We start from the raw sequence: 26,264 nt of genomic DNA on the forward strand, positions 1-26,264 counted from the left end.
ATTAAGGATCTTGAGTATAAATGACCCCGCTCCATTTGCCAGTCTTGAGACTCACAAGAAATAATGAGAAATTATTGTTTTAATCTCCTAAATTCTGGGGTTATTCACAGTAATAAATATCCAGGACATTGCCTTATAACATCTATAGTTATCAGTTCTCTGGAACAAAATGGAAGAATTTGGAATTTTCCTTTGAACAAAATTTAATTCTTTTTATATAAATCTGTTCACCTTTATATTCTATAGACTTGTAATAATAATAATAAATAGCTAACATTTACTGAGTGTTTACCATGACACAAGCACTTTACATGAATTAGCTTATTTAATTCTTCAAACAGCCCTGTATGATAGGAATTATTATCACCCCTCAATTACTGGTATGGAAACACATTAACCCTCATATGCCCATGGGGTCAGTACTAGTAAGTTGGCACCCTTAACCACTATCATTTGTAAATGCCAACAAGGTCAACATTAAAGTTACAAATGAATCAAATATTTATGGAACCCTTGTAGATATATTTTGTAATATAATGGAAAAGATAAATACATCTCAAAATGTGTTGAAAGCATTGACATCATCCATTACTTCAGAAACAATATGGCGAAGTATGTATTTGGATGCTTACTACTCTGGGTCTGTATCAGCATTATTCCCTCCTGAGTAGCACAGTTAAGAATATCAGCTGGCCAAACAGATCCTATGCTTACCGATTTCCTGCCGAGTGCTACACACTCCAACTCCATACTCCTCTAAGACTTTCGCAGCTGCTTCTTGACATGCTCCTGTATTCCGTGCAAATCCAAGATAGTTGTAGGAACCCATGTTTATAACACCTTTAATTACATTCCCTGTGTACCTGTATTTCAAAAGCATAAAAGTGCATGAAACTCAGGAGCAAATCAAATACTTACGTGTGATAATAAAGATAGTAGTAATACAAAAGGAAGCACAATATACAGGAAATAGAAAGAATATGGCTTAGATGAAAAGCAGCTCAAACTCACTACCAATTAAGAAAATGAAAGGCAAAATACTAATTTTCACTTATCAATAATGATAATAATTTAAAAACTGATCATATGCAGTGTTTGCCAGGATAGTCTCACATACTGCACATAAGAACATCAGTTAGTACTTTTTTTTCTGGAGGGCAGTTTGGTAGTAATTATCCATTTAAAAGATAAACATACTCTGACTCAGCAATTGCCATACACATATGAAAAAATATATGCATAAAGATCCTTTAAGAGTCACTAGACAATGGGGTGCCTGGGTGGCTCAGTCAGTTGAGCATCTAACTCTTAGTTTCAGATCAAGTCATGATCTCAGGGTTGTGGGATTAAGCCCCAAGTGGGGCTCTGTGTTCAGCACAGAAATCTGCTTGAGATTCTCTCCTTCTCCCCATGCCCCTCCCCCTGCTCACTCACTCTCTCTAAAATAAAATAAAATCTTTTTTAAAAAGCAAAGAAAAAAGAGAGTCACTACACAATTTATCTACTAAGTCCCTTCCCCAGACCAGTGACATTCTACATGGTGGGAGCTCAGTCAGCCTGGGCCCACAAGCAAGAACATGGTTCAGAGGCTCCACTAACCTAAGGCAGACACAAAGCGTGGACAAGAAATAAACTGTTGCTGTTTGAACTCTGAGATTTTTTTTTTTTTGAGATTTTGGGGTTTTTAACGAAGAATGATGCAGTCCAACCTGCTAGACACTATCTATGGCTATATTATAGGATACTCAGTACCCAGTACTAATAATGATCTTGCTGTGAAAATAGATAAGCAGGATATTACCAATGTGTTAGCAAGTAAAAAAAGCAAGATATAAAATGATTTCCATAGTATGATCCTATTCTTATAAATCAAAACCTACCTCTATGTAACCCCAGTAGATTGATTACATGCATACCCCACAGAAAACATCTGGAGGAATAATACACAACAGACTACAATGGTTACTTCGAGGGAGTGAAGATTTGTGGAGAAGTGGGTTTGCAGAAGGGATAGTGGCTAGTTGTCATGGGAGAACATTTCATTTATCTGTATTATTTGCCTTTTTTTCTTAATAATAATGCAATGTGTACAATCTAAACAATAAAATTTTATGAATATGAAAAGATTTTTAAAAAACTATTCCATCTATTTAAGTAAAAACATTCTATATATCCTTAAATCATTTGAGAAATCAAAATATGCAGAAGTAAATTCAGACACTTGATTCTGATAAGTGGCATAACAGAAAGGACAGTTTATCTTTTTTTTTTTGTTTTTTCTAATAAGTCGAATTTTGTATTCAATTATAATCCAACACAGTATCAAATGTAATAGAAAAATGCATTTTAAAAATCTAGATAGCAAAGAACAATATGCAAAGCATATTGCAAGGTAACTATGTTGTACTGTACTCTCAGCTTCTATTCTTATTTTTATAGATTACTCAGTCTACAATAGAATATATTCTGAAATGAAGAAATTCTTTTTCTCTTGCTGTCAAATAATTTCCCAACTGAGACTCACTTGAACGACCAGTTGTAATCATGAGATTGCCTCTCCATGATATCCACCCTGGCTCCAGGCACACTGCAGATTGGTCGATTCCAGTTGTCTCTGATCCTCATGTAGAGGTTCCTTGTATAGAAGTTTTCAAAATCCTGATATAACGACACAAAGTCCTGCCAACAAATGGTGAAATACCATGAATTTAACTGAATTACTTTAGAAAATTTTTACAACTTCCCTTTCCATGTTGCAAGAGTGCTTGGGAACAAGAGATCAATTACACTGAATTAACTGATAAGGAAAACATTTGTAAAGGCATCAATTCTCTATGTTAAAACAACTTGGGGCAATGGCTGGTTCAATCAGTAGAGTATGCAACTCTTGATCTCAGGGTTGTGAGTTCAAGCCCCATACTGAGCACAGAAATCATAAAAAAAAAAAAAAAAAAGGTAAAAGAACTCTTAATCAGGTAAACATCACTTGGCCCTGACAGTTAACCTATATGAAATGGTTGTAAATAACTATCTGACTACATGAATATAAAACCAAAGAATTTAACTTAAAAAGTAGGCCCCATAAAAATAAAACCTAGTTGTACAATTCTGTCATTTAAATGATTTTCCTTCCCAATAACCTCAAAAGGACTTCTCTTCTGCCTCCCAAGTAATATATTGGGAAATGCCATTAAAAAACACTGTAATTCCAGTTTCAAATAAGAAAAATAATTCTGAAATTAAAATTCCCCATCCTCTGCATATTTTTAAAGATCAAAGTGAAAAACATCCAGAGAAAAATGATAAACAAGAAATACTAAAAGACAGCTTATATAGAAAGACACCTATCTCAGGTTTCTTTCCTTGGATGGGAGTTAAAAAAAAAAAATTCTTATGATGAATTCTCATGACTAGGGACTTAAAGCCCTCTCTTCTTCTGTGAAATAAGTTACACTAAATTTAAGTCTATAAAAAAGCCTGGGTGGAGCCAAAATAAATGCATAATGTCATGTCCCATGTAATATGACCACTGCTCAGAACCCGATCAGACCACATTAGAACAACTCGACTCCTGAAGATAAGGGGTAAACCAAACAAAAAGAAAACTACTATAGTTTTACTATAGTTAGCAAACTGCTAAACTTCTAGCCCTGAGATCTGGACTTACGTTAAATAAGCTAATCAGAAACATTCAAGTTTAAGCCTTATTTTGAAAGACTTTCATTGCTAAATAAGATTTCATATAATTTTATAATTAATAACCTTCTATGTCATTGGACTCTACTAAATAAGCCTCACAGCAGATAAAATCTTACATCAAGCTGAGCAAAGTCAGAAAGTACTCTTAGGAATGTGCAGCACCTGACACCCTCATCTCACAACTGATTCTAACATTGACATTTCCTTAAGAGAAAATATCCATAAATAATGTGTCTATCAACTGGAAACTTACTACTTAACTGATATGTCCTTTTTGATAGTCTCCACTTCTAACAAGAATATCAAATGAATGAAAACTAGAACAAAGACATCTAAATTCTAATTTGGGACTTTTCCTTAGCTACTATTCACTATGCATTTCTTTGCCTAAAGGAAAAAAAGCAAACAAAAACAAAAAAAAAACCCAAAACAGTTGTCGCCAATCCTTTTCTATTAATATCAAATAGGGTAAAGAGTACTAACTCTTCTAAATTTTATTTCTTTATAACTTTTCTAAACACTGCACATTAATATTAAAGGTATTAACTTAAACCCCCAAGAGAAAGGCTCCATCACAAATTTTTAGTAGCAACAAAGAGTATTATTTTTGTATACATTATATAAACATCAGAAAACACTTACGAGTCTGGTCCCACCTACCAGAAGTCTTACCAAACCCCAATATCAAAAAAAAGGCTGCAGGCTAAAGTTAAGTAGAGTTCTGGGGAACCAGTGACCTAGTGGTGTGGCTGGGAAGGGAGAGAGGGGCTCCAGTCTTTGCAACAGAGACTGCCAACATCAGGGAGCTCGCAGCTCAACTCATCAGCTCAGCTCATTGTTACAATGGGAGAACAAGGAAGTTCCTGAGATGGGAACAGACTTGCACAGAGTGATAGAGAAGTTGCCACAGTGAGCAATGTTAGAGATCAAAAAGCAGGTGGGATGGAATGGCAGAAGAGAGGGACTCATGGCCAGGGTACCAGTATGACTGCAGTTAGAAGGTTTGGTGGAGAGAGCTGAAAGGCAGCTATCCAAACTCCCTGCTGCTTATTAGCAACGAAGTAAGAATGGGGATGGAAAGGGATCACTATTCAGGGTTCCTGTTCTATGCAACAAGGGTGAGTGTCTTTTTCCAAAAATATACAGTTTAAATTTTCAAGGACTTAGGGTTATACTAGAGGACTTGTCTCTTCATTTATTTCATTCAAATACTCTTTTCTAAATACTTCTACCAGACCTGGGATATAATGAAGAACACGAGGGTTCTCTCTGCAAACTGTGACACCCCCACTACTGCTACCCTCCCCCTTCCCACCCTGGCCCCCATCCCACTCCACATACCCACCCCCCTCTTCCTCCTCCACAGTTTAGTCACTGCAAAATGATTTCAGTCAGGGCCGACCTACTACTTGTTTGCTCAGTCACTGAACAAACATTTACTGAGCTGTCCTTTCCAGGCACTAATCTAGGCATTGGGGATAAAAATGAGTAAGACACAACCTCTACACTCCCAAGATCTCTTAGTGGAGTGGAGTGGCACACAAATGAAGTTACAATACAATGTAACAAGCACTCTACAGGGATACTTGCCCAGGCAAAATATACTTAACTGGTGGGTGAGTGGCAATGATAGAGTCAAATACAAATAACTTTCATGCACTGTTTGAACTTGATGTACTCCTCATGCACATGTTTCCTGAAGACCTTGTCCACAAACCCCATATACTAGCAGATATATATGATAAATAGAAAATAATAACTAGTTGAAACTATACCCTGGACTGCTGAGTGTGAAGTCCCTGGGTAAGTGACTTCTACCAGTGGCCTCAAACAGAAAAATTCAAATTCATGGATTTGTTAATTCAGGATCATTGAAGACCTTACCAAAAGTAGTCTGGAGCTTAATAATTAGCCAATAAATATCCTTTATTGGTTGAGGTTGAGTCTTTTAAAAAACATTCTATACTATTTAAAATAAATAGGTACCACCTATTCTAGTGCCTATCTAGACTTCAGGATCACAGTGGAAAAGGCTGAGTGCTACCACTTTGAGAAGTTGACTTTATTATAACAATTGTCCATGGTTGTCAAGAGCAATTCTGGCCCAACATAGATGTGTAAATATGATGATAATCACAACAGCAGCAAGAGTTCCCATTTGAGTACTTATAATACTTATGTCCAGCATTACATATATCTGCTCATAAATATCCCTGCACCTTCTTAACAGAAGATACTATTCCCACTCCAGAAAGGCAAAATGGCTTTCCCAGTTAGGGAACAAGCCAGGGGCAGAGCCAGGAACTGATCGAGGCCTTTTCATTCCAAAGTCTATGCCCATACATTTCCATGACTTACAATTTCTTCTGAAAGGTTTATGTGCCACAGCTTGTTGAGTGCCTGACTCAACAATATGGATCCCAATTTACTTAGCGTAAAGATCTGATAACAAGAAAATCTACTTTGTCTGATGGTGCTAAGGTACTTATGTATCTGGCAAAGATCAGGATGCTTCAAAACTCTCAATCACTGAAACTGAAGACATGTAATGACATTTCAAAATTAAAGACAGCTGTTTTCTTAGATTTTTTTTAAGATTTATTTATTTATTCATGATAGACACAGAGAGAGAGAGAGAGAGAGAGAGAGGCAGAGACACAGGCAGGGGGAGAAGCAGGCTCCATGCCGGGAGCCCGACGTGGGATTCAATCCCGGGACTTCAGGATCGCGCCCTGGGCCAAAGGCAAGCGCCAAACCGTCAAGCCACCCAGGGATCCCCTGTTTTCTTAGATCTTAAACTGAGTCATCTGTGTGTATGTGCATATGTGTACACACATACACAATGCTATGAATACTTAAATTCAAAAGACTCAACACTCATTGTTATTACCACCACTCCTCATATTATTAACTTAAACATTTACTGAAAGTCTAATAAATGCAAAGCACTGTTCTAGGCACTTGGCATATAACAGTAAACAAAAAGATAACAATAATCTCTGCCCTTGTGGAATTTATATTTTGGTGGAAGAGACAGATATTACATGAGACAAATATATAAAATATAAGGTATGTTAAACAGTGAAAAATGCTAATGGAAACAAAAATCAAATAAGGAAGGGGGAGATAAACTGCCGGAGCCAAACTAAAATTTAGCTAGGGTGGCCAGAGTAGAATAAAGGAAAAGGAAGGGAGAGAACTATCCATTTGACCATCTGACAGGTAAACAGTGCAACAGCAATGGGGCAAGAGTGTACTTGTGTTCAAGGAACGGCAAAAGGCCAGTGTGACAGGAGCAAACGAGCAAGACACTAAGCAGGAGATGATGTCTAGGTGATAATGGAGGTTGATAAGTAGCTGAATCTTGATTTCCTGATGGGTTACACATGGTGTGTGACAGAAAGAAGAGTCAAGGATATCACTATGGTTTTCAGCCTAAGCAATGGCAGAAAAGAATTGTCATCCATAGAGATCAGGAAGCTATCCAGCTGGTCAGGAGGCAATGAACGTCAGCTTAGCTTTGGACATGTAAAGTTTGAGATGCCTGTGTGGAGATGTCAAATGGGCAGTTATGTAGAATTCAATGAGGAAGTCAGTGCTAAAGATATAAATTTGGAACTTATCAGCATACAGAGGTACCAAAAGCCACGATAATGGATGAAATCCCCAAAGGAATGCGTACACATAAAATGAGGACTAAGGATGAAGCCAATGTCACATCCATATCAACATTTAGAAGTTGGGCTGATGAGAAGGATCTAGCAAGAGGGAATGAAAGAAAACAGAGGCAGGACAAAAACCAGGCAATTACAATGCCTGAAAACTAAGTAAGCAAAGTGCTTCCAGAAGGAGAATGATCGATTGTGTCAATTGCTGCTGGCAGGCTAAACAAAGTAAAGACCAAGTAAGGAATATGAGATTTTGCAACACAGGTGTCAGGGGTGATCCTGAGAAAAATTGTTTTAGTTGAAGTGGTAGGGGCAAAATCCTGACTGGAGTGAGTTCAGCAAAGAATGGGGTGCAAGACACCAGAAGCAGCTCTATCGGAGAATTTTACTCTAGGAGGAAGACAGAGGGGTTCCTGGCTGGTTCAGTCAGTAAAACATGGGACCTCTGATCTTGGGGTTGTGAGTTCAAGCCCACAGTGGGTACAGACCTTACTTTAAAAAAAAAAAAAAAAAAGTTAGAAAAAACGGAGCAGTAGATGGAGGAGAAAGGATCAAGAGAAAGCTCGTTTTCAAGATGGGGAAAAAAAAAACATGTCTATGTTACTGGGAATGATCTGGTACAGGACAAATGGATGCAAAACTGATTTACCAGACTCCCAATGGTCAAAACTGAATGTGTAGTAAGTAAGAGCAAGAGTACGGGACCAGTCATCACATGCTGTCTCTAACAAGCTCCACAGGATGGCCAGATTTAAGTAGAGCGAACTGCTCTTTTTTACATTTTCAGTTATTTACTACCAAAGTTGTCATGGTATTTTCAAAATGCTTTCATAAGAAACATATATAAAAACAAAAGATAGCTTGTAAGGAAACATCAATAAAATTTCTTAAACTGGGGTCTAAGAACTGTTTTTTTTTTTGGGGGGGCGGGGTCTAAAAACTGTTGAGGGTTTATGGGTAGCCTTTAAGAATCTATAAATTCGGGAATCCCTGGATGGCTCAGCAGTTTAGCGTCTGCCTTTGGCCCAGGGCGCAATCCTGGAGTCCCGGGATCGAGTCCCACGTCAGGCTCCCAGCATGGGCCTACTTCTCCCTCCTCCTGTGTCTCTGCCTCTCTCTCTATGTCTATCATAAATAAATAAATCTTTTTTTTTAAAAGAACCTATAAATTCTATTATTTTTTAAACTTTATTTCTTCATTTTGATAAACATTTTATTTTTTTAATAAATTTCTATTTTTTTTTAAGATTTTATTTATTTACTCATGAGAGAGACACACACACACACACACACACACACACACAGGCAGAGACATTGGCAGAGGGAGAAGCAGGCTCTCTGCGAGGACCCCGATGTGGGACTCGATCCCAGATCCTAGAATCATGCCCTGGGCCAAAGGCTCAACCGCTGAGCCACCCAGGCATCCCTTGATAAATATTTTAAATCAGTTTACCAGTTTAGGACTCTAATGGTACTCAATTTAAACTTGGAATGACTTAGGATATCAGACAGGGCACCACATCTTTAAACTTACATATTCTCACTAGTAAAAATAATAAAAGCCTAAAGATTCAAAAGCCCCTCCCCACCCAAAAAAAAAGCCTTGCTAAAAATAAGCTACTCTGTTGCTCCAAACAAAAAAGCCCCAAAGCCCCATAGATGACAGGGAAACTTTTGCAGATCTACTTATGTCACCAGTGCAAAAGGATATAGTTGTTATCTACTATAAAACTCTTTAAAAAGGTTTATTTGGGATACAAGTTTGTACCAGTAAGAAATCACTAGAGTAAATAAAAATAGGGACACCTGGGTGGCTCAGCAGTTGAGCGTCTGCCTTTGGCTCAGGGTGTGATCTCAGTTCGGAGATCGAGTCCCACATTGGGTTCCATGTGAGGAGCCTGCTTCTCCCTCTGCCTGTGTCTCTGCCTCTCTCTGTGTCTCTCATGAATACATAAATAAAATCTTAAAAAAAATAAATAAAAATAGATGACTGTTCTATGCAATGGAATATGATTCAGCACTAAGAAGGAATGAATTACTGAAATCTACTATAACACGGACAAACCTCAAAACATTATGCCAAATTAGAAGTATCAGACACAAAAGATCACACACTGTATGATCCCATTTATATGAAACATCTAGAGACAGAGAGTAGAGTAGTAGTTGCCTAGGGTGATGAGGGGGAGTAATGAGTGACTGATAATGGGTATGGGGTTTCTTTTTCAGGTGATATAAATGTTATAAAATTAGATTATGGTGCTGGTTGTACACACTCGTGAAAATATAGTTGACCCGGGGTGCCTGGGTGGCTCAGTTGGTTAAGCATCTGCCTTATACTCAGGTCATGATCCTGAGGTCCTGGGATGCAGCCCCATATGGGGTGGGGTGGAGTGGGGGTGAGGGTGGGAGGTGGTGTCCTGCTCAGTGGGGAACCTGCTTCTGTCCCTCACCCTGCTCCTGCTCTGTCTCTCAAACTTTCTCTCAAATAAAATCTTCAAAAAAACAAAAACAAAAAAAGAAAATACAGTTGACCCTGAACATATGTTTGAACTGTGCAGATCGACCTACACATTGATTTTTTTCCAATATTTACAGTTACATTATACATGTATTTTCCTTATAATTTTCTCAATAACATTTTCTTTTCTCTAGCTTGCTTTATTGTAAGAATACAGTATATAATATATAGAACTTAAAAAATATGTGTTGTTTATGTTATCAGCAAGGCTTCAGGTCAATCAGGATGTTAGTAGTTAAGTTTTAGGGGAGTCAAAACTTATATACAAATTTTCAACAGCATGGGGGAAGGGGTCAACACCCCTAACCTCCACATTTTTCAAGGGCCAACTGTAACACTAAAAACTGAATTATACATTTTAAACAGGTGACCTTTATGATATATAAATTATATCTCAATGAGGCTATTAAAAAAATAGAGGTCTGCTGTCCAGGTCTCCAAACACACCACAAAACAATGGTAAATAGAGCTCTCTGTAAATCCCCAGAACTAAAAAAGACAAACCAACTGATAATCCATCAGCTTCTGTATCAAGTAATTGTACTACGTTAATAGTTTCCAAAGATATTGCTAAAATGACAATTAATCAGAATATTCTCAGACTACTTTTTGAAGGAGATTAAGAATAAAATCCTTCCAGAAATTCCTATTAATACACTTCAATCAGTTTCCTTCTTTTGTATCTTGAAAATTAAACATATCAGGAGATGGATAAAATAATGTCCCTTTCCAATAACCTACCCCTCCCATTTTTGAATATGGGACCATGAACAAACCTGTAGAGGCAAAACTTTAAGCTTAGTAAGTGCGTGCTAACTACATACCATAATTTACTCCTTAGACTTCTAGTTATTTCCTATCTAGATTAGAACATTTTAAATTCAACCTTTTGCTTTATCTAATCACATACATGTTTCTGGAGTACTAGTTTCACCTCACATAAAAAAGAAACAGACCACAGACTGGAAAAAACAACATTCTCATCCAAAACAACATTAATAACAGAGGATCAAGTAGTAAAGAATTCAAAGAATTTTTTGCAATTTACATAGAACTCAGGCTAATTCATCTTTATTTTTTAAGTTTTTAAATTTTTTGCTAACTTATTGTTAGCTTTATTTTCTTAAAAGATTTTATTTGAGAGAGAGCGCAAGTGCTGGAGTTGGGGGGAGGGGCAGAGGGAGAGGGAGAAGCAGACCCCCTGCAGAACAGGGAACCCAATGCGATGGGGGGGAGGGGGGGTTCAGGACCCCAGGACCATGAACAAAGCCAAAGGTAGGCACTTAAACTGAGCCACCAGGCACTCCTAACTTATCTTTATAGTGGGACCATGGGATTCAGTTCTACCCAAATCAACATGAAGAACCAGCATAAATAGTTAAAATGGACTCTCTTTTATAATGGAATGAGGAAGAAAGTAAGGATGTGGTTATAAACACCATTCATTCAGTGAAATGAGGAAGTGGCAACATTATATTTGCATTTTATGATCCTAAGCAACCACTTTCCCTCATCTCTCCCAGTGTAACACCTTAAAATTTGCATATTCCTCTCACTACATTTAATCCAGCAACAGAAAACAAACATGCTCTATCACAAGACTGAGTGAGCTTCCTTCCCTCTAAAAGCTGAATTTTTATAAGAAAATGGTAGAATTCAGCTGGCTTAACTGTTAATGTTATCTACTGTGAAAATCCTATTGAAATGAATTTGAATAAAATAGTAGTCTTCTAGGGATCCCTGGGTGGCGCAGCGGTTCCGCGCCTGCCTTTGGCCCAGGGCGCGATCCTGGAGACCCGGGATCGAATCCCACGTCGGGCTCCCGGTGCATGGAGCCTGCTTCGCCCTCTGCCTATGTCTCTGCCTCTCTCTCTCTCTGTGTGACTATCATAAATAAATAAAAATTAAAAAAAAAAATAGTAGTCTTCTAAACAAACTGTAGAAGCAAATATCCCCCACTATCCCACATATTTCCTCCTATTACTTCCTCCGAGAATTATTTCCTGATTAACTCGATGCTACTCAGTTCTGTATCTGCCACAATTCAAACACTATTTACCTGTAAAGGGCTTTGCAAAGACCTGTTAGATTTGAAGAGTTATGTTTTCTCAACTTTAGAAGCTACTTAAGAATAAAATCCCTATGTTCCATACTTGAACACAAAAGTCAAGAACACAGGCAGCCCCAATAACTCAGGAATCAATTCACCTTCTGGAAGCATAAAACAAGTTCCAATATAACATACTCTTGTAATTTGGATGCAACTCCATTGTTTCATTCATTCTTCATCCCACTTTGACAGAACACCAGCTATGAAAACTCTCCTGTCACACCCCTGCTCAAAAACTGCCCAGACTCCTCACTGCCTGCCAAACTTCTTATCTGACATTCAAAACACAATCTCTCATACACCTACATTCCAGGTTCTCCCAAACATCCCTAATGCCTTTGCCTACACCATCCCCTCAGCCAGGAATGCTCTCCACATCACAATTAGCACCCCTGGCTCCCACCTTCCCATGTTAGGTCTCTACAGTGTGTTCACACTAGGAGAGGTCCCTATAAATAAAGATTTTCTCATTTGAATATGTGAATAAAATTTTAGTTCCCATCAGTCACAACCACCATCAACTCAGTCTGACAGGAAGACTGGCCTGTAAACCAGTAACTGTAATTCCATACAACCCCATAAGCATACAGTAACCTATAACTTATAATAAGTAAGCCATACCTGAGAGATGACAAAATCAACATACTGTTGATACACTCCAGCCACAGAGTCTATTTGGGATGTACAAGGGTAGAAAAATAAGAGAAGCAAAAAATTTCAATGATGAAAACTAGTTTGGCCTACTGGACCAAGTTCTGAATACAGGGCTTTGCTTGTGTTTGGTATTCAAGAAATACCTTCTTGATGAGACAGCTTGTAGGTATTTCAGGGCAATAAGAAAGAGGACCAACTTGTGGTGCTGGGGCTGGGGCTGGAAAGGGTACAGAATGGCTGAGATGAGAGAGAAGAGAGCCTGGATTCTAGGTTCTCCAAGAACCAGAATCTTTGATTCCCACACTGACTGGTTTTGGCTTTCTAGCAAAGGACCTTGAACAAGGTCCTTTCTTTCCCCATGTTTTCTAGACGCTCCCTTCTCTCCCATAGGACCACCATCCATTCCAGTATCTAATGGCTCCTCTCTCATTGGTGACCTTACTGCCACCAAGCCTGCCTCTCTAACACCCCACAAAAATGAGAGGTATTATGGACCAAAAAAACTTCTGAAGCCCTTCTTTAGTGTATTCCTTGGGCTAGAAGATAACCTCTCCATACTTCACATGCCAAGAACAAACAAGTTTGTTTTTAGAAAAACCAGGCATTTCACTCTAATTTTATTTATTCTTGAGAATAGAATGTATACTGTACAGACTCTAGAGGTGCAAAGGAGTATACAGAAAAAAGTGAAGTGAGGTTCCGCTCCCCCACCCCAAGACAACTATTACCATCTCTGTTCATAATTACTAAAACAAGATTGATTTTTGCCTTTTTTTCTTTTTCCAGGAACAGAGAGCTCAGCCATATTTTGTTTTCAGGCTTGTTTGGGGAAAGGAGCTGATCTGTGAGCCAAACATCTATATATCATGTGTCTATAATAAAACACATCATGAGTTCTCCAGAACTTTTTTTATCTTCTCAGAAGATCAGAGCCACAACTTAGGATATAGCACTATACCACAAACATAAAGAACATGGCTTCTGGCATTTGACAGACCCATGTCTGTATCCCAGCTCTGACACTAAGCAACTCAGGAAATGTTATTTTAACTTGTGAATTTTTGCTTTCTCATTCATCAAACAGGAATAGACTCTTGTGACAATTAAATTAGAAATATGTTCAATGTGGGGGCATCGGGGTGGCTCAGTTGATTGAGTGCCCAACTCTTAGGACCTCCAGGTCCTGGGACAGAGTGGATTGAGTGCCCAACTCTTAGGACCTCCAGGTCCTGGGACAGAGTCCAATAACCCCCACAAAGGGCTCTGTGCTCAGCAGGGAGTCTGCTTGAGATTCTCTTTCTCCCTCTCCCTCTGCCCCTCCTCTCCTCAGCGCACATGCATGAGCACACAATATAAATCTTTAAAATAAATAAATCTTTAAAAAATAAAAAAAATAAAGAAGTATGTTAAATGCTTTGATTTCTCCATGCCTTAATCTTGTTTTCCACTTTCTTTGTGAAACGTTTTCATTTAACTGCATCTGGAATATTTTTATTTTAAGATGTATCCAAATTTCTAAAAAAAAAAAAAAAAAAAAAAAGAGAGAGAGAATACCAGAATGTCTATAAAAGGCTTCCGTTTACAGAATCAAAGACTCTTAACAATTACCTGTTGTTCTTTTCTTTCTGTTGCATGATGACACTTTTCAATTCTCCAATGCCTTAAGAAATCTCGAAGATATCCAAAGAGAGTGAGTACACCATATCCCACATAAGTAAGCACAGCGACCAGCATTGGTGTTTCTTCAAAAGCTTCATTAAATGGTCTCTTGTAAAGTCCTCCATTTTGTGTAACATGATGGATCTAAAAAGGAAGTTAAAAACATTTATTCCGATCCCAAGAAAAAGGTTACTACTTAAAATCTAATTCCTAACAGATGTATATAACTTCAGAATTCTCTAATAGTCAAAAAAATCCACTAAGATCTAAACAAGGCATAATTTAAAAAAAAAGAAAAACAGAAATCTTATATAAAACAAAACGAAAACACAGAAATCTTTTAAGTTAGGGATGCCTGGGCTCAGTGGTGAGTGTCTGCCTTCGGCTAAGAAGGCTAAGGGTGTGATCCCGGAGTCCCCCATCAGGCTCTCTGAGGGGAGCCCGCTTCTCCCTCTGCCTCTGTCTCTGCGGTTGTGTCTCTCATGAATAAATAAATACATAATCTTAAAAAGGAAAAAAGAAATATAAGTTGTATCTATACTTTAGATAAACTGCAAAGAAAAACAGAAGGAAATACCTAAGAACAATGCGTAACATTCATTTCTATCATTATTTGGTTTTATGAAATAGATCCTGAAACACTATAGTTGGAGTATATATAATTTCCTTTGTTCTAATAAAGCAAATAAAAAAATGAATCAACGAAGAAAAGCCAAAAAAAAAAAAAGAATTAAAAAAAGGGGGGGGCAGCCTGGGTAGCTCAGCGGTTTAGTGCAGCCTTCAGCCCAGGGCGTGATCCTGGAGTCCCAGGATCAAGTCCCACGTCGTCGGGCTCCCTGCGTGGAGCCTGCTTCTCCCTCTGCCTGTGTCTCTGCCGCTCTCTCTCTGGCTCTCATGAATGAATTTTAAAAATCTTAAAAAAAAAAAAAAAGAATTAAAAAAAAAAAAGCCTATCTTGAGAAGTATTAAATTAGCTTACAAATGAAGTAGCAAAAGTGAATCAGTCCTAGGATAAACTAAAATATTTATGTTTTCCTGCTATACAGTTTTTTTTTTCCCTGCTCTATAGTCTTTTTTTTTTTTTTTTTAATTTTTATTTATTTATGATAGTCACAGAGAGAGAGAGAGAGAGAGGCAGAGACATAGGCAGAGGGAGAAGCAGGCTCCATGCACCGGGAGCCTGATGTGGGATTCGATCCCGGGTCTCCAGGATCGCGCCCTGGGCCAAAGGCAGGCGCCAAACCGCTGCGCCACCCAGGGATCCCTCCCTGCTCTATAGTCTTAAAGCCACCAGCCCTTGTATGCCAAATAATAACCAGCACCAGGCCCCATGGAAATATGTGGTTTATTAACAGCCTTTGTTGTGGTAACACAAATAAATTCTGCGCAAAAGTAAAATGCTTACGTAAGAGTGGTCCAGCACTCTACAGAAGTAGAAAGTGGAATGCAACATAAGGAGAAAAACAGTTAAGAGTGATCAGTAACTGTCATGAAATCGTTCTGTCCCCCTTCATCTTGCCTTAAGTATCCATTTCCACTCTAAGATTATCCCTGGTTTCATCCTTCGGATACCTGAATTAATATACAGCCATACTGCACTTTTGATCTCATAGTTTAAAGCTCTCTCTGTTTTGGCCAATCTTAATGGAAATCTTGTTTTATAGAAAAATCTCATCAGAGAAGTTTGTGTAATAACTTTAATCTTAACTTTGAAACAGCCAACTGCAGTGAGGATGCTCATTCACAATTTACTAGGAATACATTTTCTTTTCTTTTTTTTTTTTGGAATACATTTTCAATTTGAGCACTGCACTAGCATTATGAAAAGCCCCAAAGGAATAAGATTCCTTCCTGGCCTCTCAGACAACTTGATCCAAAAGTTAAATATATTTTTTAATATTATATCCCAATAATATTACTTTTGGGAAAGCTACCTGAATACTGCAAGTTAGAACAGCTGGAAAAGAAAGTTATTCTTGACAAAGGAAAGGCTTTCAGATAGGCATGATACTTGGAATCTGTTGGCACTGCTTCAATTTGATGAGCTAAAGAACTCCTGAAAACTATTTGTAAAATTGATGTACGTCTTCAACAATTTCTTACTCAAAGGAATAGAAGTCGGTATCAATGTTTACTACTTAAACTTCTATGCAGGAGCAAGGTGCATGCAATGTGTTTAGAACAGAATAGCTAGAAATGAGCCAATAACTGAAGATGAGAGATTGTTTAAAAATTAGCAATACAGCATATACACAAGCTATTAAGCTGGACAAAACAAAATCAGACGCTAAAAACACAACAAAAATAATATTCTGATCATCTCTTTAAAAAACTATTATCTAAAAGAACGCTGTATTTAATTCCAGTAACCAACTCTCTTTAGCTCTGAAATTGTTTTCTCTCAATAGAACATACTAATAAAAAGGAAGGCAATTTTCAGAGCTCTAAGTTTCTAACAAACGTGTGACAGATTTATATGTCAGGAATGCTGTGGGTGGATCTCTTTAAAAGATATCCGCCTTGATCTGAGACACACCCAAACCAGCACAACCAAGTATTTTCATATAGTTGGCTGGACTGTCTAGGAAGGAGGAAGTTAAATCATTAGTTTGCTTTTAAATATTGTGATTCTATCACAGTGTCACTTTAAATTAATTGCATTTTAAGGAACTGAGATTCAACTATGAAATAACTTTTGGAAAAGAGTCTCAGTCAAAACACAGGTCACTCTGATCATTCAGGGTGAGAATGTATAGGCCAACTGATATGCAAATCTGATAGCTGACAAAGTCTTAGAATTCAGAGAGAAGAAAATCACTTGTTACTCAACTACTGATGCCAAATTTTATTTCTGACATGATTCAAATAAAAATAATAGTATCACCATCTTATACATGTATAATGTTCCATAAGGGAAAGCACCAGGCTTACTTTGCTCATTATCCTACACCTAGCACTCAGGATAGTATTAAGTGCTAACAGATAGTAAATACTCATAATATTTCCTTTTAATACTATTAGTATCACAGAAAGCGGTACCTTATAGGAGCTCAATAAGTATTTGTTGAATGAATGAAAATACACAGTATGCTTTTTGCTCTTTCAACAATAAGTACCCTGTAACAGAGGGCTTAAACAAGTTACAATAATTACACAATTAATAGTAGGACATTTCTAGAACCCACATCTAATACCTTTGACTCAAAAAAATAATAATACCTTTGACTCAACTACATTGGAGACCTAATTAACACTAAACAAAACATAGGCTACAAACTCTTTCAGTGTATTTCATATCTCGGATTCACCGAGCAAGAGGGCTCTTAAGAGGCCTTTCATTCATTCTAACAAGAATTAGTGTCAACTAGGCAATCAAGAAAAATATTAGCTTATCATTCTCTCCAGGTTAAAAAAAAGTTGTCAGTTTGCTCACATTAAACAAACAAGAGTGTAATGGTGCTAGTATTATTAATCAAGGGAATATTTAAATACTCCAAAGACCAAGATATGTTAGCTTGAAAAGTAATTTTTTTTCAAGAAAATGCGAAAGAAAAAAAGGCTAAAGAAATTTTTTTGCGGTCAAGATTAAAAAGTACACCAGCATAAAACACATTACAAGAAGGGGGGGGGGGGTAATCAAACTAATAAGCCATTCGGTTCACATGCCTGTAGGCTGTCCACCATACATGAAACAGCCAGAAAAAAAGACTCTTAACTAAAGCAATAATGGAAAGGTATAATCAAGAAAACCATAAACATAACACATATGTACTAAAAATCATCTGGAAGGAGACACAGAGATCGGAGTGGGGAGCAGAATGGAGGTAGAATGCCTACTTCTTACTTATAACCCTCTGAACCAATTTGATTTTTCATTTTTAAAAGAGCACACATTACTGAATTTTCATTTATCATTTTGTTTTAAAAATGTTTAAACTGAATTTTCTCACTGATTTTATTCACTATTTGGACTAAAACACAGTTAATAAAAGCAATATATGCCTCTAATCATAACCTCAGGTCTCTACAGCCTCTCTAGAGAATTTTTTCATCTATTTGCTAGCTCTCAAACAGACTGTAAACGCTGGTAAGTGTGTACAAATCTACACATCAACTCCAAATTTTCCTCAGAACTCCAAATTTACGTTTCTGCCTGCCACCTATAAGTTCCATTTGGACATCCCAAATCAATAAGTCTAAAGCTGACCTTCTCTCACCATCTTAACTCCTCCCTCAATTAAAACAGATTATCTTCCTGTATTACCCACCTGGTTGGCAACATCATCACCCAGTCTACCCAGTCTCCCAAGTTTGGAGTCATCTTTAACCCCACCTCATTTTTGGACTTCATTCTAGAACCAGTAATGAATTTCTGTGCCTTAGTTCAAGATCTCATTTTGGGGCACCAGGAATTTATTTCTTATTTTATTTTTTATTTTTTGGCACCAGGAATTTAAAGGAGGCTGGAAATGTTCTACATCTTGAGACAGGTACTAGAGACATAGTACACACACAGGTAAAAAGTCACGGAGCATGATATATTTTATGCACTAACCTGAATATGTTATTCATCAATTTTTAAAAAAAAACCTCTCAGTGCCTCTTCCTTCATTGGACCATTGCAATACCCTCCTCTTCCTGCCTGGTCTCCCTGCCACCAAGACACTCCCCACACCCCAGTTATATTTCTAGTCACATCAAACTTCTTGCCACAATCTTTCCAACAAGAATCCTCTCCTAGAAGGAGCGCAAATCTTCTAACAGTAATAAGGCAATAATAAATAATGTCCACTGTGAAAAGTCAAGAAAAAATAAACACTTTAGAATGTGGAGGTAAACACCAAAAAGAAGATGGAAAAAAGAGTAGAAGAGAGCAAGAGATTACTATAGATTTCATAACAAGTCTTGTAGAACCACCTGATGCTTGAAACTGTGTGCTACATACAGGCTATTAGGAATTCTTAGATCCTACAAAGCTAGACCACAGAGCTATTTGGCTGTGAATGTGTGTTATTTTCAAGATAAGAAAAAGTAATTCCAAAGACAATCTAGAGATCATCAGGATACCCTTCTCACTTTCAAAGGTGGCAGGACCATCACTTCAGATAGAATCAATAGATAGGTGCCTTGGAAAGGCAGCCTGAAGCATAGAGGGTGGAGGAAAGCGATCCCCATCCCAAAGGATCCAGACGGCATAGCATCAAACCAAAAAGGATTATTCTTGAACCTTAAGAGCTCATGGAATTTCCCGTGTTAAATTTTGGACTTGGTTGGGACCCATCACCCCTTTCTTCTTTCTGATTTCTCCCTTTTGGAATGGGAATGTCTGTCCTCTGCCTGTCCCACCATAATATTTTGGATGCACATAACTTACATGGCTTCACAAGCTCACAGCTGGAGAGAAACTGTCTCAGGCTATATTGTATCTTGAGTTTCACTCGTATCAGATGTAGATGATATTTAAATAAGACTTCAGACTATATAGACTTTATAGAGCTGATGCCAGAATGAGTTAAGACTTTTGAAGTCATTAAGGTAGACTGAATGTATTTTGTGTCCAAGAAGAGTATGATTTTAGGGGGATCATGGGCAGAATGTTATAGGCTGAATGTTTGTCTCCCCCCACCCCCACATCATTCATTTATTGAAGCTCTAGACTTCCAGTGTGATGGTATTTCAAAGCAGGGCCTTTGGGAGGTAATTAGATGTACATTAGGTCATGAGGGTGGGCCCCATAAAGTGATTAGTGCCCATAAGAGAAGGCAGAGATCTCCACTGAAGAATGGCCCTGTGAACACACTATGAGAAAGTGGCTATCTACAAGCCAGGAAGAATGCCCTCACCAAGAACTCAATCTTCCAGCAAAGTGATCTTGGACTTCCCGAACTGTGACAAATATTGGTTGTTTATGCCACCTCATCTATGGTTATTTTGTTATAGCAGCCCAAACTGACTAAGACAAAAGGTAAAGGGAAATCATGTATACAACCTATTCTCAATTGGTTCAGGAAAAAGTAATTGTGTGTGTGTGTGTGTGTGTGTGTGTAGAAACAATGATAGAGAATTTTCTTCATGAACCATTTGAATCAGGGGCAGTTATGATATACCTTTATACTTCAGTATGTTTCTCTTAACTATGAAACAATTATCAAAATCAGGAAACTGAGAGAATACTAATATTTAGGATACTAATATTTACCAATTTGCCAATTGTCCTAATAATGTCTTTATAGCCAAAAAAAAAAAAAAAAAGTCCTAGATCATGTGTTGCACTGTCTTTCTAGTTTCAGAACAGAAAAAAGGGTAAGTTTTGATTACACTGTAAACTGACATATATGGAATGATCCCGACATGAAAGAACATAAGTATCTATGTAACGATGCAATAATGGGGAAGTAATTAGTGCAAAACAAAAGCACACACTTCTGATAGGAATACAAAAATCACATAAACGTGATTTTATAAGCAAATAGACATTTCCACTCAATGTGACCATAGTGTGACAGAACCTGTCCATCTGGTGGTTACTTTGGAACATTTAAAAAAAGTTAATGTCCAGTATGACCACCCATTATTCTTTGGCAAATCAAAGGACTGTCATCACGCCATTTCTGTTAAATGAACCCCATTCACTTCCAGTGGTATATTCTGTTGTTCCTTAAACTTAGTTCTGCTGAAATGGCTTTTTCTTGGAATTTTACTGAAATGTACTAGTCTCTCCCTACTACATACCACACATACTAAAGAAAATAGCTTGGAGCTTTGCCCCAGTCACAGAAGCTATTCCACACCTGAACATATAGTTGGCCGAGCATGGTTTATCTTACTCTGTTAAGCCACTGGATTTGGCAGTTCAGAAATCACTGGTAACATTTGAGGAGTTTAAATTAGATACACCTTATGCCACACTCTGAACGTATATTTCCAGAAGTGTCCTCTTTGTTCCCACAGGCAACTTTTGAAAAACAGGGAGTCCTCCCCCCTTTTATTTTGCAATCAGGATAAATTCTCCAGTTTGGTCAAAAAGCATCTCATATGGGATGGACTGAAAAGTGCTTCCAAAGCTAGCTGTAAAGCAAACATATATTCCTAATTACTATTTTCCTAATTGAAAACTCAAAACTGGAGATGCCCAAGCATATATGCACTGGCACATTTTCAGTTCAGTGGCCTCCCGTGCACTCAGGCAGTAAGGTTCTGCCCCGGAGTTACCGTTCTCCCTTGCCACCCACATCTCCTCTGCAGCACTTCCCGATCTCCAGATAAGCATCATGGCATAACAGACAGATGTAATAGTCAGGAGATCTGAGTATGAGAGCAGCTCTGCCACACATGCTTCTCCTTTATCTGTGCTCTCTTCCACCTCTGACATGTTCTGGGCCTGCAACACCATGCCCTCCACACTGCTTCTTTCTGTAGTGGACACCAACTGAGAAGCAACCTGGTCTGCATCAATTTCCCTTCTCTGTGGATAATCTCTGATACATGGGGTGGGTAGGCCCCTGGTGGTCACATATGTGCAGTAGGACTCTATTCCTGGATCCTGGCTGACTGACACAGGGATAAGCACCTATGTTAAAATGAACCTAACAACCCTATCTCATGGGGCTTTATGATTTCAATAAGTTAAGAGTCTGAAGCACATGCAACCTCTAATATCCCAGAGAAAAGGTCCGTGAACTCCTGCTGCTGAGGTCCCAAGTACTGTGCTATTTCCTGTCTGACTCCTAAATTGTTCATCATTTCCACCCCACTCTCTCCTTTATTTTTTGCATGCCTATCATCCTTGTAATAATTCACCTTTTTGTTAAGTTAGAATCAGTTTCTGTTGCTATCAACTGAAAGAAATGTATTTCTTTTTTCTTTAAAGATCTTATGTATTTATTTGAGAGACAGAGAGAGCACAAGTTGGGGGAAGTACAAACGGACAAGCAGATTCCCTGCTGAGCACAAAGCCCTGTCTTGGGGCTCCATCCCAGGACCCTAAGGATCATGACCTAAGCTGAAGTCAGATGTTTAAATGGATGAGCCACCTAGGAGCCCCTCAAATGAAAGAAATTTAACAGATACATATTCCATGTTAAAATCTCTTAGAACTTCTTTTGTTCACTTACTAACTGGGTATTTATGTTAACAGGGCCTATAGACTTTTAGAGCTTCAGCAAAACTTTTAAATATGGTTCCCAACTCTGCCATGTTAGTGCATTTGGGATATTTTTCACTTTTATTCTAGGATAAGGGTTGCCTAGTTCAAAATTATAAGGTGGTACTTCCTTATACTGAAGGACATGAGATTCTCATTGCTTACTATAACTAAGTTCCTTCCAGGTTCTCATTAATACACATGATTATAGGCCAAAAAAGGAAAACAGGGATCCCTGGGTGGCGCAGCGGTTTGGCGCCTGCCTTTGGCCCAGGGCGCGATCCTGGAGACCCGGGATCGAATCCCACGTCGGGCTCCCGGTGCATGGAGCCCGCTTCTCCCTCTGCCTGTGTCTCTGCCTCTCTCTCTCTCTCTCTCTCTGTGACTATCATGAATAAATAAATAAAATCTTTAAAAAAAAAAAACAAAACAAAAAAGGAAAACAAAAATCAGAACTAGTATTTTTTAAAAGGGCAAGAGAAGACCACAGATCAAAATTCAGACAATATTTGTCTGCTAACTTTGCCTAACTGTGGAGAACATGCTCTTCACCATTAAACAAGACTCTTCTATGGTAGAAAAATCATAAACCAAGGGGGTGTGACAGATTATTTAATACAAGAGTTTTAAAAAACGGACTATTGAGAAAAAAAAAAAAAAACCTCTGGTTAGAGCTTTTCCTCACACCATACTATGACAGAGACTGCTAACTGGCTCTCTGTGGACATTCTATCACCCCTTTAGTAACAGAATCCCTCAGTTTTAGCTAGGTCCATGCTAGAGTCTACATTTCCCAGTCTCTCCAGCATCTAGGTAGCCAGCTACATGATGCAATTCTGGCCAATAGAAAGTGAACAGAAGGGACAGGTACTGAGGCTGAATTACATCCTTTAAAACAGCAATTGCACTCTTTCTGCTTCTCTTTCTGCCAGTGGCTTGGAATGGAGCTGTGGCTGAAGACTGAAATGTGAATAAAAACAACATCCTAAAAGATTACAAAACAAAGATGATAGCTCATAACCTATCAAATGCAACCAGTCTACCTTCAGACTTCATGGAGAGAAAGAATTTCTATACCATCTGAACAACTTTATTTTTATGTCACAATTACAGCAATAAAAACAAAAAAAATTAAACACTTTTAGGTTAAAATTAATAGGTAGAGGCAAGCCATCAATTTTACAGAACTAGATAAAACATAGAGCACTCAAAATAAGAAATAATTTTAAAGACACTGAAGAGGGGCAGCCCCGGTGGCTCAGCGGTTTGGTGCTGCCTTCAGCCCAGGGCGTGATCCTGGAGACCCAGGATCAAGTCCCACATCGGGCTCCCTGCATGGGGCCTGCTTCTCCCTCTGCCTGTGTCTCTGCCTCTCTCTCTCTCTGTGTCTCTCATGAATAAATAAATAAAATATTTTTAAAAATAAAATAAAATAAAGACACTGAAGAACTGTCTTCCATGCAAAGCAAAGAGGGCAAGATATACTAAAATCCCAGAGAGGGAAGAAACTTTTCTTAGGGAGCTGAAATTACTAGTCATTTTCTCTCCTGGTCATATTTGGAGAATGTGAGCATGAATGATCATAACTGGGCTTGCCACAGGCAAGAGAACTCTGCCAAGGGACACCTGGATGGCTCAGCGGTCGAGCATCTGCCTTTGGCTCCGGGACTGACCCTGGAGTTCCAGGATCGAGTCCCACATCGGGCCCCCTACACGGAGCCTGCTTCTCCCTCTGCCTCTCTGTGTCACTCAAGGATAAATAAATAAAATCTTAAAAAAAAAAAAAAAAAGAAAGAAGGAGGAGGAGGAGGAGGAGGAGGAGGGGGAAGAAGAAGAAAGAAGAAGGAAGAAGGAAGAAGGAGAAGAAGAAGAACTCTGCAAGAAAAAGAAAAACCAGTGGAACTTATGATAGCTCTATAGGATGGTGTGATAGATTAAATTCTAGCAGAGGCCTAGGTGCATGGCCAGCTTTCTGCACAGGACGCTTACAAAACGCTAGAGTAGCTGCAGAGCTGGACTAGAAGGTGACTTGAAATCAACCACAATCTTACAATGCTTAGGAGATAAAGTCATACTAGAGGGAACTGCCTGCAATAAATGCTTGGATCCCATAAATTAGACAATCCTCCCCAGAGTGGATTGAATCTACTCAAAGCTTTAGCCCAGTCCCCACCCAGCTCCATTCCCAGTTAGATGGCAGGTGCTCAGCTCCACACAGTACCTAAGAACAAAAAAGGTGAAAACAACATGGACTGGAGCCTCTGCAGATCTGTTATACATAGCGTCTAGTAATCAATCAAAAATGTCTGCTGGACATTCCCTCCCTGCCCCCTGGGAACATGAGCATGACTGAAAACGAGAAAAGGCAAAGGACACAGCAGTCTACACATTTCCCTCTCATTAAGCAGTACTGCAAGCCCTAGGAAATCGCTTACAACTTGACCCCTCCCTCCATTTAATTTCACATGTCCAGAAATGGACATTCTTCCTATTTAGTTTTTTAACATTCCAAAACAGCACAAATAACTTTCAGACATCAAAGCTGCCCCCAGGGGGATGCCTGGGTGGCTCAGTGGTTGAGCATCTGCCTTTGGCTCAGGGCATGATCCTGGGGTCCTGGGATCGAATCTCACATCGGGCTCCCCAAAGGGAGCCTGCTTCTCCCTCTGCCTATGTCTCTACCTCTCTCTCTTTGTGTCTCTCAAGAATGAATATATAAACTCTTAAAAAAAAAAAAAAAAAAAAGCTGCTCTTAGGAACCCAGAGCCCCCTTTCTACCAAGGACCTCAAAATCAGCATAATCATCTCATTCTTTTCAACAAATATTCCATCCCTATATGTCAAGGGCTATACTCTGTATTTGAAAATACAAATAGGACAGGTGCCTAGGTATCTGAGTTGGTTAAGCATCTGCCTTTGGCTCAGGTCATGATCCTAGGGTCCTGGGATGGAGCCCCATGTCAGGCTTCCTGCTCATGGAGAGCCTGCTTCTCCCTCTCCTCCCCACTCATGCTCTCTTTTCTCTCTCTAATAAATAAAATCTTAAAAAAGAAAATACAAATAAGAGAATCTGGGGGGCCTGGCTGGCTGAATCAGTGGAGTGTATGACTCTTGATCTTGGAGTTGAGTCTGAGTCCCATGTTGGGTGTAGAGATTACTGAAAAATAAAATCTTTAAGAAAAAAAAAAGATAATCCTTGTATTCAAGAATTCTTCAGGGTTTTGTTTTGTTTTGTTGTTTTTGTTTTTTTAGTGAAAAAGGATGCAAAGATCAGCAAGTTTTTTAGATAAAAGAGAATAAGGAAACTATTTTAAATAACACTATCAAAGGGATTTTATATTTAAATATGCAGGATAAAAAATACAAAGTGAGAAGCATTTCTTTTACAAGGGATTCTTACTCTTCCTCTTCACATGACTAAATGACAACACCAAAGAAAGGAGATTATGCAATTTCCTGTCATAAGAAAACTAAATTCAAAATTGGGATTAGAATCTAAGCCCTTACATTTTCCATTTATTGCCATTTCTTATAGTCATATTTCTAAGGTTTTTTGTTTTTTTTTTTAAGATTTTATTTATGTATTCATGAGAGGCAGAGACAGAGGCAGAGGACAAAGCAGGCTCCATGCAGGGAGCCCCATGCGGGACTCAAGGCCGGGTCTCCAGGATCATGCACCAGGCTAAAGACAGGTGCCAAACCACTCAGCCACCCAGGCATCCCTCCTTCACTGCTTTTAATTTATAGTAACTTAAACTAGTGAGGATGAACATATTCATATATTTATTTTCCTACCAAGTTCATTTTTTC

The 26,264-nt window shown here is 38.4% G+C and overlaps 1 protein-coding gene across 3 annotated transcripts in view; it reads right to left on the minus strand.

Annotated features, from left to right (window-relative positions):
• Window positions 1-26,264, minus strand: part of SPTLC2 (serine palmitoyltransferase long chain base subunit 2) — a 109,423-nt gene that overhangs the window by 70,130 nt on the left and 13,029 nt on the right. For all 3 annotated transcript variants that reach the window (XM_049113359.1, XM_025442492.3, XM_025442489.3), the window contains exons 2-4: window positions 14,261-14,455; window positions 2,525-2,679; window positions 715-863 (exon numbers count right to left, since the gene is read on the minus strand). In XM_049113359.1, the coding sequence (XP_048969316.1) occupies window positions 715-863; window positions 2,525-2,679; window positions 14,261-14,455 (499 nt within the window). The remainder of the gene's footprint in view (window positions 1-714; window positions 864-2,524; window positions 2,680-14,260; window positions 14,456-26,264) is intronic.

Source organism: Canis lupus, chromosome 8 (genome assembly GCF_003254725.2).
Source record: "Canis lupus dingo isolate Sandy chromosome 8, ASM325472v2, whole genome shotgun sequence".
NCBI classification, from domain to species: Eukaryota; Metazoa; Chordata; class Mammalia; order Carnivora; family Canidae; genus Canis; species Canis lupus.